This window comes from Schistocerca cancellata, chromosome 7 (assembly GCF_023864275.1).
Source record: "Schistocerca cancellata isolate TAMUIC-IGC-003103 chromosome 7, iqSchCanc2.1, whole genome shotgun sequence".
Taxonomy (NCBI): domain Eukaryota; kingdom Metazoa; phylum Arthropoda; class Insecta; order Orthoptera; family Acrididae; genus Schistocerca; species Schistocerca cancellata.
The window spans coordinates 227240492-227256096 of NC_064632.1; the positions used below are offsets into that span (position 1 = coordinate 227240492).

At 42.3% G+C, this 15605-nt stretch overlaps 1 protein-coding gene across 1 annotated transcript in view; it reads left to right on the plus strand.

The window, feature by feature from the left end:
- The window catches only part of LOC126092709 (centrosomal protein of 104 kDa), a 466825-nt gene that overhangs the window by 350306 nt on the left and 100914 nt on the right, over positions 1-15605 (plus strand). The window contains exon 8 of the mRNA XM_049908432.1: positions 1027-1234. Coding sequence (XP_049764389.1) covers positions 1027-1234 — 208 coding nt within the window. The remainder of the gene's footprint in view (positions 1-1026; positions 1235-15605) is intronic.

The following is a 15605-nucleotide window of genomic DNA, read 5'->3' on the forward strand; positions in this document are numbered from 1 at the left end:
GAAAAAATGACGTTTTGCCATTCGTGCACCCAGGTTCGTCGTTGAGTACACCATCGCAGGCACTCCTGTCTGTGATGCAGCGTCAAGGGTAATCGCAGCGATATTCTCCAAGCTGATAGTCCATGCTGCTGCAAACGTCGTCGAACTGTTCGTGCAGATGGCTGTTGTCTTGTGAACGTCCCTATCTGTTGACTCAGGGATCGAGACGTGGCTGCACGATCGGTTACAGCCATGCGGATAAGATGCTTGTCATCTCGACTGCTAGTGATACGAGGCCATTGGCATGCAGCATGGCGTTCCATATTACCCTTCTGAGCCCACCGATTCCATATTCTGCTAACAGTCATTGGATCTCGACCAACGCGAACAGAAATGTTGCGATGCGATAAATCGCAATCGCGATAGGCTACAATCCGACCTTTATCGCAGTCGGAAACGTGATGGTACGCATTTTTGCTCCTTATATGAGGCATCACAACAACGTTTCACCCGGCAACGCCGGTCAGCTGCTGTTTGTGTATGAGAAATCGGTTGGAAACTTTCCTCATGTCAGTATGTTGTAGGTGTCACAATCGGCACCAACCTTGTGCGAATGCTCTGAAAAGCTAATCATTTGCATATCTCAGCATCTTCTTCCTGTCGGTTAAATTTCGCATCGGTAGCACGTCATCTTCATGGTGTAGCAATTTTAATGGCCAGTAGTGTATTTACCAATGTAGTCAGACATGGTCCACACATCTAGCGTTCCTCATGTCACGAACAAAGGAACTTACACACTGTGAAACCTAGTGAAGGTATTCTGATATACAGGACACTTCTCTGGCACTGCATTCGACCTCCAGCCTTCAATTGTAGGATAGGTGGTACAGGAGTTTTTCAGGCTGTCTTATGTGTAGATTTATTGTATTTTCGCAGTATCCTACCAATGAATTACAGGCTACAATCTGCTTTACCTCCCGCTTTTGCGTGCTCCATTTGAGCCAGTGTAGAGATGAAAACCCGACCAGTTTGCGTGTGTTTGCGCAGGGGCACCAGCGGCAGCACGGGTGAGCCCGTCGTCGTCGCCCACAAACATGCAGCTGAGCCACAGCCACAGCCAAACGCAGAGCCTGCAGCTGCACACGGGCTCTCTGCGTAGCTCGCAGCGACGCCGCAACAAGTCTGCGGGCGCCGCGCTGCCCGCCAGGAACAGCTACGAGGCCTACGAGGAGCGCACCGTCCCCGCACTGAGGCAGTAAGTACTGTGGGCAACTTCTAGATTCCAGTCAGCTCTCCAGGACGGCTTTCTGTTCTCCGTTTTCAGTCCTTGCATGTAGTGTCAAAAAATTGTTGACACAAACATTTACACACCTGCTGCTGGTGCAATCACAGGTAACGTACAATTATTTGCATTTTGTATCGGCACAATTAAGTTGACACTGTGTTCAAAGTATCTGCGTTAATGTAATGCTTGAAATACATTTCTGATGTACCAAAGGTTGTGAGTTCGAATCTTGGAAAGTGCTTTAAAACTTAAATTTTTAAATTTTCATTGAAATGATTTTAATCATTATTTTTATTCCATTAATTGATTTGAATTCTATTTTTTTTTTCGTTTCTGATCCTTTATCACATTGTTTAACCGTCACATTAACATTTTTATTTGTGCTCAATTTTTTTGTATCACTCTGTTTTCATTTGCAGTCTTCGTCCATGTAATCTCAATTATTTTTTTATATATTAACATTTTATATTTAGTTCATGTTATTGGGTTCATTATTTCTATTCCTCATTTTGCTAGAGTTGTGTTCTATTCACAATCTCTTCCTTCATTTATATTTCTAATCGTTTACTGCATTGTTTAATCATCATATTAACATTTTTATTTGCAATCATTTTTCTTTATATCATTCTTTTTTCATTTGCAATCTTTATCCATTCATTTTCATTATTTTTTATATGTTATCATTTCATATTTTCTTTCATATTATTGCCTTCGTTATTTCTATTCGTCATTTTGCTAGAGTTTTATTTTATTCACAATCCTTTATTTCGTTTAAACCTCCATTTATGTTATTTTGTCTATAGGGCAAACGAATCAATGTCTTAAAAGTTTTATGATGATTATAATCCAGAAGTTGCCAGTTTTGCGTATTGCTTCCCAGTTCTCTTTTCTTACTTCTTGCTTCTCAGTTCTTTGTTGTGTATATGTTTCCTTTGACCAAAATGGGATGAAAGCTTTCGGTTCTCAGACTTTTATTTGTGCCTGCTGCCTTTTAATACAGGAACTTATGAAACAAATTATTACGTTGAATTGAAATATGTCTTGAAACAAACAAAATATTTGCAACATCAAAATCATAGAATTACGGAACGAAATATTTCATTAACTTTAAAAACTTATTTTGTGAAAATGCAAGAGAGTAAAATGGTAAAATGTTTCGCAAACAAGTTGTGATGAAAATAATGAAGTTGTTTAAGGAATAATGATACAAGAAGTGGCAACAATCTCTGGGTGCACCGCAAATACGAATAAAAGCCACTCAGAAGTGTCTAGTGGTTGTGTCGCTGCTTGTTCAATTGTGGGAAGTCAGCGTTGAAGCAACCGTTTGTGGTATTTGGGTAGCGTCAGCAATATGCGACCTTGTTGAGCACATCCTTTGTGTGCAGCTATCAGAATAAATATCAACCATCAGATTTCTGATACATGTAGTGTTCATAATTGAAAACTGGTTGTAATGGAAATAACGTGTAACATCTGAGATTGCAGTAATGCGCAAGTTGAAATGAATCTGTGAATTTTTGTTCTACTCATCTGAGGAAGGTTTGCAGCAATTTTAACCAGACTGCATACCATCTGATGTAAGGTACGATGAGAACGTCGTAGAACACTTATTTGAGCCGAGGGGCTGAGGTGGCAGTGGGAAAAGGCTGATGTGTATCAAAAACGGCCGAGATTAGTGTTCAAACATATTTTTTAACTGCAGCACAAGCACATGATTTTGAATATCAAATCTGCACTCCCCTTTACACTTCTTGGTTCTTGGACATACACTCCTGGAAATGGAAAAAAGAACACATTGACACCGGTGTGTCAGACCCACCATACTTGCTCCGGACACTGCGAGAGGGCTGTACAAGCAATCATCACACGCACGGCACAGCGGACACACCAGGAACCGCGGTGTTGGCCGTCGAATGGCGCTAGCTGCGCAGCATTTGTGCACCGCCGCCGTCAGTGTCAGCCAGTTTGCAGTGGCATACGGAGCTCCATCGCAGTCTTTAACACTGGTAGCATGCCGCGACAGCGTGGACGTGAACCGTATGTGCAGTTGACGGACTTTGAGCGAGGGCGTATAGTGGGCATGCGGGAGGCCGGGTGGACGTACCGCCGAATTGCTCAACACGTGGGGCGTGAGGTCTCCACAGTACATCGATGTTGTCGCCAGTGGTCGGCGGAAGGTGCACGTGCCCGTCGACCTGGGACCGGACCGCAGCGACGCACGGATGCACGCCAAGACCGTAGGATCCTACGCAGTGCCGTAGGGGACCGCACCGCCACTTCCCAGCAAATTAGGGACACTGTTGCTCCTGGGGTATCGGCGAGGACCATTCGCAACCGTCTCCATGAAGCTGGGCTACGGTCCCGCACACCGTTAGGCCGTCTTCCGCTCACGCCCCAACATCGTGCAGCCCGCTTCCAGTGGTGTCGCGACAGGCGTGAATGGAGGGACGAATGGAGACGTGTCGTCTTCAGCGATGAGAGTCGCTTCTGCCTTGGTGCCAATGATGGTCGTATGCGTGTTTGGCGCCGTGCAGGTGAGCGCCACAATCAGGACTGCATACGACCGAGGCACACAGGGCCAACACCCGGCATCATGGTGTGGGGAGCGATCTCCTACACTGGCCGTACACCACTGGTGATCGTCGAGGGGACACTGAATAGTGCACGGTACATCCAAACCGTCATCGAACCCATCGTTCTACCATTCATAGACCGGCAAGGGAACTTGCTGTTCCAACAGGACAATGCACGTCCGCATGTATCCCGTGCCACCCAACGTGCTCTAGAAGGTGTAAGTCAACTACCCTGGCCAGCAAGATCTCCGGATCTGTCCCCCATTGAGCATGTTTGGGACTGGATGAAGCGTCGTCTCACGCGGTCTGCACGTCCAGCACGAACGCTGGTCCAACTGAGGCGCCAGGTGGAAATGGCATGGCAAGCCGTTCCACAGGACTACATCCAGCATCTCTACGATCGTCTTCATGGGAGAATAGCAGCCTGCATTGCTGCGAAAGGTGGATATACACTGTACTAGTGCCGACATTGTGCATGCTCTGTTGCCTGTGTCTATGTGCCTGTGGTTCTGTCAGTGTGATCATGTGATGTATCTGACCCCAGGAATGTGTCAATAAAGTTTCCCCTTCCTGGGACAATGAATTCACGGTGTTCTTATTTCAATTTCCAGGAGTGTATATTCGATTCCTTTTGGGTTCTCAAGAACAGTTCTCGATTCCTTGAAGTTCTTGGTTCTGACCATATTTAGCGCATTTAGTTGTGTGGACTCCATTGCACATGTCACTGCACATTAGGGTAGGGGGAGTTCGACGGCTGGAGCCAATGCGCAAATGTTTATATTGAACAACTTACAATCTACAGCTAGCTAGTCTGTAAACGTTTGTGTTAACAGGAGACGTCAGTACGACCAGTAATTCAACGTATTTACATGTTCAAAGTGAATATTTTCTTTACTTTTTCATCAGAGTGCTGAACGCGAAATAGTCGCATCAACAGAATCAACCAAACACGAGGGACGCTCGATAGGTAATACAACAACGGCCAATTTTGGATGAAAAAATGCAGAGTTTTTTGTGGGACATCGTGGAACAGTCTCGCTTCAGGCGAGTTCCTAGAGGTGGAGGTGCTACACGTAGCTCCAAAATGGCGTCTGCAACAGGGGTGCGTTCCAAGCAGGGAGTTGTCTACATCTACAAGCATACTCTGCAAATCACATTAAGTGCTTGGCAGAGGTTTCATCTAACCACCTTTACAGTTCTCTATTATTCCAATCTTGTATAGCGCGCAGAAAGAATGAACACCTATATCTTTCTGTACGAGCTCTGACTTCCCTTATTTATAGTGGTGATCGTTCCTCCCAATGTAGGTCGGTGTCAACAAAATATTTTAGCATTCGGACTAGAAAGTTGGTGATTGGAATTTCGTGAGAAGATTCCGTCGCAACGAAACACGCCTTTCTTTTAATGATGTCCAGCCCAAATCATGTATCGTTTCTGTGACACTCTCTCCCATATTCCGCGTAATACAAAACGTGCTGCCTTTCTTTGAACTTTTTCGATGTACTGTCTCAGTCCTATCTGGTAAGGGTTCCATGCTGCGCAGCAGTATTCTAAAAGAGGACGGATAAGCGTAGTGTAGGCAGTCTCCTTAGTAGATCTGTTACGTTTTCTAAGTGTCCTACCAATAAAACGCAGTCTTTGGTTAGCCTTGCCCACTACTTTTTCTATGTGTTCCTTCCAATTTAAGTTGTTCGAAATTGTAATACCTAGGTATTTAGTTGAATTTACGGCTTTTAGATTAGACTGATTTATCGTGTAACCGAAGATTGACGAGTTCCTTTTAGCACTCATCTGGATGATCTCACACTTTTCGTTATTTAGGGTAAACTGCCACTTTTCATATTATACAGATATCTTTTCTAAATCGTTTTGCAGTTTGTTTTGATCTTCTGATGACTTTATTAGTCGATAAACGACATAGTCATCCGCAAACAACCGAAGACGACCACTCAAATTGTCTCCCAAATTGTTTATATAGGTAAGGAACAGCAAAGGGCCTATAACACTACCTCGGGGAACGCCTGAAATCACTTCTGTTTTACTCTATGACTTTCCGTCAATTACTATGAACTGTGACCTCTTTGAGAGGAAATCATAAATCCAGTCACATAACTGAGACGATATTCCGTAAGCACGCAGTTTCACTACAAGCCGCTTGTGTGGTACTGTGTCAAAAGCCTTCCAGAAATCCAGAAATACGGAAACGATCTGAAATCCCTTGTCAATAGTACTCAACACTTCATGTGAATAAAGAGCTAGTTGTGTTTCACAGGAACGATGTTTTCTAAACCCATGTTGACTGTATGTCTATAGATCGTTTTCTTCGAGGTAATTCATAATGTTCGAACACAATATATGTTCCAAAATCCTGCTACATATCGACGTTAACGATATGGGCCTGTAATTTAGTAGATTACTCCTACTACCTTTCTTGAATATTGGTGTGACCTGTGCAACTTTCCAGTCTTCGGGTACGGATCTTTCGTCGAGCGAACGGTTGTATATGATTGTTAAGTATGAAGCTAATGCATCAGCATACTCCGAAAGGAACGTAATTGGTATACAGTCTGGACCAGAAGACGTGCTTTTATTAAGTGATTTAAGTTACTTCACTACTCCGAGAATATTTACTTCTACTTTACTCATGTTGGCAGCTGTTCTCGATTCGAATTCTGGACTATTTACTTCGCCTTCTTTTGTGAAGGCATTTCGGAAGGCTGTGTTCAGTAACTCTGCTTTGGCAGCACTGTCTTCGATAGTATCTCCACTGCTATCGCGCAGAGAAGGCATTGATTGTTTCTTGCCGCTAACATATGTCACATACCACCAGAATCTCTTTGGATTTTCTACCAGGTTTCGAGACAAAGTTTCGTTGTGGAAATTGTTATAAGCATCTCACATTGAAGTCCGCACTAAATTTCGGGCTTCTATAAAAGATGACCAATCTTTGGGATTTTTCGTCTGTTTAAATTTGGCATGTTTGTTTTGTTGTTTCTGCAACAGTGCTCTAACCCGTTTTGTGTACCAAGGAGTATCGGCTCCGCCGTTTATTAATTTATTCGATATAAATCTCTCAATTGCTGCCGATACTATTTCTTTGAATTTAAGTCACATCTGGTCTACACTTATATTATTAATTTGGAATGAGTAGAGATTGTCTCTCAGGAAGGCATCAAATGAAGTTTTATCTGCTTTTTTGAATATGTATATTTTTCGCTTGTTTTTCGAGGATTTGGGGATTACAATATTCAATCTCGCTACGACAACCCTGTGTTCATTAATCCCTGAATCGGTTTTTACGCTCGTTATTAACTCAGAACTACTTGTTGCTAAGAGGTCAAGTGTGTTTTCACAACCGTTTACTATTCGCGTGGGCTCATGAGCTAACTGCTCGAAGTAATTTTCAGAGAATGCGTGTAGCACAATTTCGGATGATATTTTATGCCTCCGGAATTGAACATCTAACTTCGCCAACATATCGAGGGTAAATTAAAGTCACCACCAACTATTATCGTACGACTCAAGTTCGTGTTTGAAATCAAACTCAAGTTTTCTTTGGACCTTCCAGCATCTGTATCATCTGAATTTGGAGGCCGATAAAAGGGTCCAATTATTATTTTATTCCGGTTGCCAACAATGACCTCTGCCCATACTAACTCACAGGAAGCATCTACTTCAATTTCGCGACAAGTTAAACTGCTTCTGACAGCAACATACACGCCACCACCAGTCGTGTTCAGCCTATCCTTTAGGAACACCATTAGGTTATATGCAAAGATTTCGGCTGAGCTTATATCCGGCTTCAGCCAGCTTTCGGTGCCTATAACGATTTGAGCATCAGTGGTTTCTATTAGCGCTTGGAGCTCTAGTACTTTCCCAACACAGCTACGACAATTTACAACTGTTATACCAGTGGTTCCTGTATCTACGTTCTTCCTGTGTTCGGCCTGCATCCTTTGTGACCGAAGCCCTTCTTGTGTTTTCCCGAGACCTTCTAACCTAAAAAACCGCCCAGTCCACGCCACACAGCCCCTGCTACCCGTGTAGCCGCCTCCTGCGTATAGTGGACACCTGACCTATTCAGAGGAACCCGAAACCCAACCACCCTTTGGCGCAAGTCGAGGAATCTGCAGCCTACACGGTCGCAGAATCGTCTGAGTCTTTGATTCAGACCCTCCACTCGGCTCTGCACCAGAGGTCCGCAATCGGTCCTGTCGACTATGCTGCAGATCGTCAGCTCTACTTTCATCTTGCAAGCAAGACTGGCAGCCCTTACCACTTCTGTCAGCCGCTCGAAACCAGAGAGAATCACTTCTCATTCAAAGTGACACACATCATTGGTACCGACGTGAGCAACCACCTGCAGTTGGTTGCACTCTGTGCTCTTCATGACATCTGGGAGGACCCTTTCCACATCTGGAACGACTCCACCCGGTATGCACAAGGAGTGCACATTGGTTTTCTTATTCTTCTTGTCAGCCAAGTCCTTAAGGGGCCCCATAACGCGCCTAACGTTGGAGCTCCCAACTACCAATAATTCTACTCACTGTCTGTGATTGCCCAGACCTTGCAGGCTGAGTTGTTTCCTCTGAAACAGGACAGGCGACAGCATCTGGCTCAGCGACAGTGTCAGCTACAGAGAGCACGTGGAATCTGTTTGTCAGACAAACCGGGGAGGCCTTACGTGCGGCCGCCTGGGAAGTCTTTCGCCACCTGCTTCACCCCGGGGCGACCTCCTACTCGACCACAAGTGAGGGGTCAGCCTCAGTGCGAGCAGCAACTGGGTTGGCCACCGGTGAGGACCGATCGGAGGACTCGGACGTGCTGGACGTCCGTTGGATCCCCACGGCCGGTCCACAACAGTGGTGCCCATCCACTGTAGCCTCAAGCTGTGTAACCGAAGCCATCACAGCCTGAAGCTGAGAGCGAAGTGTTAACAACGCGGCTCGTATCCGCACACAATCGCAGTCCCTGTCCATACTAAAGACCGTGTAAAACTAAACTATGCAGATAAACGGACAATCAGCACGTGCTGCGCAACTCTACTGTAGACCCTGACGAAAACGCAGGAACTGTGTCAAATAATACGCAAATATTCAAAAACCTAACTACCGAAGCACTCAGGTGAAACTAAATAATTCTCCCCTGACTAGGAACTTGTAATATGTCACAAAACCGGTTTACTTTCCGACGCAAACGAAAACGCGAGAACATTGGTTATTAGATATTAAATTTACACGCAGAATCTCAAGAAACTAAACTATTAAAGCACTCAGATGACATAATAAAATTCGCTCCTGGTTAGGAGCTCATAAATGTCACAAAAGCGGTTGCTTCCCTGATGCTGCGTCTGTCTCGGTCGGCTACTACTGCCATTGTGTTTATTTTGGCAGAAAACCAGAGCATCGCAGATATTCATAGCTGCTTGTATAACTTCTACGGAGACCCGGCAGAGAGCAAAAGTGCAGTGAGTCATTGATTGCAGTATCTGTTATCACTGCAACTAGGTCGCACAAACCTGCCCGATCTCGTGCATTCTGCCCAGCTACACACAGCTGTGATTCCTGCAGTGTTGGAATAAGCGAACACTCACATTTGAGGTGACTAACAGATCACAATCAAACTCATTACTGCCCAACTGGACGTCTCTGTCGGTAGTGCTGACATACTCGTCCACCAGTTGCGCTAATCAAAGGTGGTGCCCACTGTGTTTCTTGCTACCTTACAGAAGACCATAAAGAGCAACAAAGGACCATCTGCGTAGAATTGCTTGCAACGAGGTTGATCGTGACATTTTTTCATCTACATCTACGTGATAACTCTACTATTCAGAATACAATGTCTGTCTCTCTACCGTTCCACTCTCCAAAGGCGCGCGGGAAAAACGAGCACTTAAATTTTTCCGAGCGAGCCCTGATTTCTCTTATTTTACCGTGAAGATCATTCCTCCCTATGTAGATGGGTGGCAGCAGAATTTTTTCGCAATCGGCGGAGAAAATTGGTGATTGAAATTCATGAGAAGATCCCATCGCAACGAAAAACGCCTTTGTTTTAATGATTGCCACTCCAATTCATGTATCAGGTCTGTGGCACTATCTCCGCTATTTCGCAATAATACAAAACGGGCTGCCCTTCTTTGAACTTTTTCGATGTCATCCGTCAGTCCCACCTGATGCGGATCCCACATCGTTCAGCATTATTCCAGGAGAGGGCGGACAAGCGTGGTGTAAGCAGTGTCTTTAGTGGACCTGTAGCACCTTCTAAGTGTCCTGCCAATGAATCGCAGTCTTTAGTTTGCTCTACCCACAGCATTATCTATGTCATCGTTCCAATTTAGGTTATTCGTAATTGTAATCCGTAAGTAATTGTAAGCCTTCAGATATGTGTGACTTACTGCGTAATCGAAATTTAGCGGATTTCTTTTACTACTCATGTGAGAACTTCACTTTTTTTCTTTTTTTCAGTGTCAATTGTCACTTTTCGACCATACAGTTATCTTATCTAAATTATTTTGCTATTCGTTTTGGTTATCTGATGACTTTACAAGACGGTAAAGGACAGCATCATCTGCATACAAAGTAAAACGGCTACTCAGATTGTCTCTTATGTCGGTAATATAGATAAGGGACGATAGAGTCTATAACACTTCTTAGGGAACGCCGGATATTGCTTCCTGTTTTACCCTGTGACTTTCCATTTGTTACTACGAACTGTGACCTTTCTGACACGAAATCACAAATCCAGTCCCACGACTGAGGCAATATTCCATAGGCAAGCAGTTTGATTAGAAGACGCTTGTGAGGAAGGGTGTCGAAAGTCTCCTGGAAATCTAAAAATATGGAATCAATTTAACATCCCCTGTCGATAGCACTCGTTACTTCATGAGTATAAAGAGCTAGTTGTGTTTCACAAGAACAATATTTTCTGAATCCGTGCTGACTGTGTGTCAATAAATCGTTTCTTCGAGGAAATTCATACTGTTCGAACACAGTATATTTTCCAAAACCCTGTTGCAAATCGATGTTAGCGATGTGGGCCTCTAATTAGTGGATTACTCCTACTTCCCTTTTTGGGTATTGGTGTGACTTGAGATGACAAATTCTTTTGGTACGGATCTTTCTGTGAGCGAGCGGTTGTATATAATTGTTAAATATGGAGCTATTGTATCAGCATACTCTGAAATAAACCTGACAGGTATACAATCTGGACTGGACGCCTTGCTTTTATTAAGCGATTTAAGCTGCTTTGCGGCACCGAGGATATCTGTTTCTATGTTTCTCATCTTGGCAATTGTTCTTAATTGGAATTCAGGAATATTTATTTCGTCTTCTTTAGTGAAAGAGTTTCGGAAAACCGTGGTTAACAACTCTACTTTAATGGCACTGTCAACGGTGACTTTACCGTTGTTATCGTGCAGTGGAGGTGTTGATTGCGTCTTGCCACTGGTGTGCTTTATGTATGACCAGAATCTCTTTGGGTTTTCTGCCAGATACTGAGACAGAATTTCGTTGTGAAAATTATTAAAAGCACTTTGCATTGAAGTACGTGCTATATTTCGAACTTCTGCAAACCTTTGTCAATCTTGTGGATTTTGCGTTCTTTTAAATTTGGCATGCTTTTTTCTCTGCTTCTGCAACAGCGACCTGACCTGTTTTGTGAACCATTACTTATTAATTTATCTGGTATATATCTCTCAATTGCTGTCGATACTATCTCTTTGAAATCATTCCACACCTTTTCTGCTCTTACATGAGCAGATCGGAAGAAGTGAAATGTGTCTTAAAAAGGCGTTAAGAGCACTTTTATAATTTTTTTTAATTATACATACTTTGCGTTTCTTTTTGATGGTTGTGGGTGTTGCCTAGCAGCAACTGCCTTGTGGTCGCTGATCCCTGTATTCGTCACGATGTTCCCTATTTGTCCGGGATTATTTGTTGCTAAGAGGTCAAGTATGCTTACACAACCATTTACGCTTCGAGTGGGCTCATCATCTAACTGTTCAAAATAATTTTGTGAGAAAGCATTCAGTACAATTTCGGATGACGTTTTATGCCTGCCGCCCATTAAAGTATATTTTTTTCAGCATGCCGAGGGTAGATTGAAGTCATCACCGACTATAATTGTATGAGTGGGTTACCTACTTTAAATGAGAAGACTCAAGTTTTCTTTGAACTGTTCGGCAACTATATCTTCTGAGTCGCAAGGTCGGTAAAATGAAGTAATTAATAGTTTAGTCCGATTCTCAAGTATAACCTCTACCCATAATATTTTGCAGGAACTATGTACTTCAGTTTCACTACAAGGTAAACTACTTCTGACAGCAATAAACATTCCACTGCAAACCGTATTTAAGGAGAGAGGGTACTTATAAATGGTGGAAAAATCGAATTTTTTTATGACTTTATTAAATTCTATAAGACTTTTCTGATTACATTGATATACATTATAGGATTTCAAATGAAAAATGATCTATATATACCAAATTTTAAAGTTACGGTCATCTATACTGCCACGCCCCTTTTATTTCTGTTACAGAAACTACTATTATTTCGAAGAGAACTGTGAACTTTCTGTTTCCAGTGATTATACATATGATACATTGTATATGTTGGTAGCAGTGCAGGATTCTAGTGCCTGTAAATGACTATCTTTGCTAGTATTTCATTTTGTTTCACTGAAGCAGTTTGTTAACGTGTTACTGAAACTTTGCTGCCCAAGTGCTACATATATTTGTGGAAATACATATCCTTTAGTGTGCAATAAATATGAACTATGCCACGCATCAAGACAAACAATAAAAAGAAATTAGCGGTAACCAGTTCACAAACAAAGCAAGCCACACTGTTGAAAGTAACCTGTGTATCAGTTCTGCAGGAAGAAACTCCCATATGGCACGCCTCCTGGTGATTCAAATTTTTGTGTTAACAATGACACTGTTTGCAGTGGATTCATTGTTATTGATGTGGGCATCTTATCTTCTTTGATAAAGGAAGTGGCTAAACGTAAACAATATGATGGTGTAGGCTGTCTGGAAATAACTGAACAACAAAGTAGTAGCAAGGATTCAGCGTCAAAATTAGTTGTTCAGTGTAGATCCTGCAATAAATCTACCTCTAAAATGACTTAAAACGTGGTGCATATGGTAATTATTATGATGTGAATTTGAAGTTAGTGTATGCAGTAGGAAAAGGAAAAAAGGCTGCTTAAACATTTTGTAGTTTGATGGACCTTCCTCCCCCTCCCAGTAGGTTCAGCAAGTACATAAAAAAACTTTTAGATGTCTTGACGGTTGTATTTAAAGCATCTTTGAAATGTGCAGTACAAGAAACTGTAAATATCAATGGAACCAGGGACATTGCTGTTGCACTTAATGGGAAATGGCAACAGCGAGGACATCATTCCTTGAATGGTGTTGTAAGTGCTACTTATCTGGAGAATGGAAAAGTTGTTGATGTTGAGTGCTTATGTAAGTACTGCCCCACCTGCCATGATAACACTGAAGGACATACTGAACATCAGTGTTCTAAGAATTATGATGGTTACAGTGGAGGTATGGAGTGTGATGGAGCTCTACAAATATTTCAAGGGTCGGTGCCCGTTTATAACGTTAGATATACGAAGTACCTAGGTGATGGGGACTCTAAAGCTTTCAATAAAATTAATGAGTTCAATGTTTATGGTGATATCTTGGTAACAAAAGTGGAGTGTTGTGGACATGTGCAAAAGAGGATGGGTGCTAGATTGAGGAAGCTATGAAGAGAAATGAAAGGAAAGTAGCTATTTGATGGAAAATCTCTGTCTGGCAGATGCAGATTGACAGAAACTGAAATAGACCTTCTTCAGAGTTATTAAGGATTGGCCATCAGACGAACTGCACCTCTGAATGATGTTACAGCAATGCAAAAAGCTGTATGGGCCACCTGCTTTCGCAAGTTGTCCACAGATGACCACTCTGTTCACGGACTTTGCCCTAAAGGAGCAGATTCTTAGTGTGGTTAACAAAACGCAAAAGAAAGTGGTCAAATATACCATCATAAGCATTCTCTTCCTGAGCCTGTTATGAATGAAATAAAACCAATTCTTAGAGTCCTGAGTGACCCTGTTTTGCTTAGTAAAAGTCTTCGTGGGGGCACTCAGAATACAAATGAAAGTTTCAACCATTGCATATGGGAAATATTACCCAAGAATGTTTTTGTAGGACTAAATATATTAAAAGTTGGTGTACTAGATGTAGTGATATGTTTCAATGATGGAGTGATAGGAAGGTTGGAAGTACTGAGAAATTTAGGCATAAAATGTGGCTCTAATATGGAAGATCAGTTGCTTGCATGTGACAGGCAATTGGTACATGAAGCTGAAAGATTCGCTCTTCAAGTTACCAAAGAAGCAATAAGTGCTAAAAGGAATGCCAAGAGGAAGCTTGAAGATAAAGAAATGCTGCAGAATGAAGGAATGTTCTGAGGCACAGTTTAATTGGACTCATATCTTCATTTGCAATTTCCCGAAAGTTGTATTTTTCAGTAGTCAGGTACAAATAATTCCTAAAGTTTATAAAGCATTGCACTAATTTTTTTCTGTAAATTGCAATAGTCCATACTTATATAGTAGACCTAAGCTGTATTGCAGAATCAACTAAATTGTAGAAAAAAAAATTTTTATTAGGAAAAAAATTATAAAAATTATAATGTAAGAAGTGATATTTTTTATCTTTGTAATATACACAATAGGTGAAATCAAATAGGTCTAGTACCTCATGCATATCTGATAAAAATTTGGTCTCCTTCAAATGTATAACATTGGATTAAATGGTACCTCAATTTGAGGAAGCGTTTTGGGAAAAAATTTGCTTCAATTTCTTTGTAATTTTTTTAATGACCCTAAGCAGGTTCAAAATATCCAAAATACTTCTAATTTGTTTAGAAAGTGTGCTGCATTACCTGATATCAACAAAAAATCTGTAAAACATATACCTTATAAACAGTGCCTGAAAGAAAAAGGTGTTGATTTTTACATAATATTGAGCTGGAAATGTACTCTGTATCCTTAATCTATCCTGTTAGGTCATTTGAAAAAATTTCAGCTGAACTTATTTCCAGCATTAGCCAGCTTTCTGTACCTATAACTAATTGAGCTTCAGTGCTTTCTATTAGGACTTGGAGCTCTGGTTCTTTCCTGACACTGCTACAACAATTAACAACTACAGTACCAATCATTTCTACAGCTATCTTACTGTGTTTTACCTGCCCCCTTTTAGACAGACACCCTTTCTGTGGTTTCCTGAGACCCTCTAACCTAAAAAACCACCCACTCCCTTCCACACAGCTCCCGCTATCCTTGTAGCCACTTCCTGTGTGTAGTAATCTCCTGACCTACTAAGCGGAACCAGGAAACCTACCACTCAATGGCGCAAGTCAAGGAATCTGCAGCCTACACGGTCGCAAAACCACCTGAGTCTCTGATTCAGACCCTCCACTTGGCTCCGCACCAAACGACCACAGTTGGTCTGTCGATGATGCTGTAGGTGTTGAGCTCCACCTTAATCTTGCAAGCAAGACTGACAGTCTTTACCATGTGACTTCTGAAATTTTCCCGGCGTATTTCTTCTTCTAATAATCTGGCTGCATACCCAGAAATTATTAGAAGTCTTTACCATTTCTGCAAGCCACGCGAAACCAGAGAGAATCTCCTCCGATCCAAAGTGTCACACATCATTGGTACTGACATGAGCCACCACCTGCAGTTGGCTGCACCTTGTACACTTCATGGCA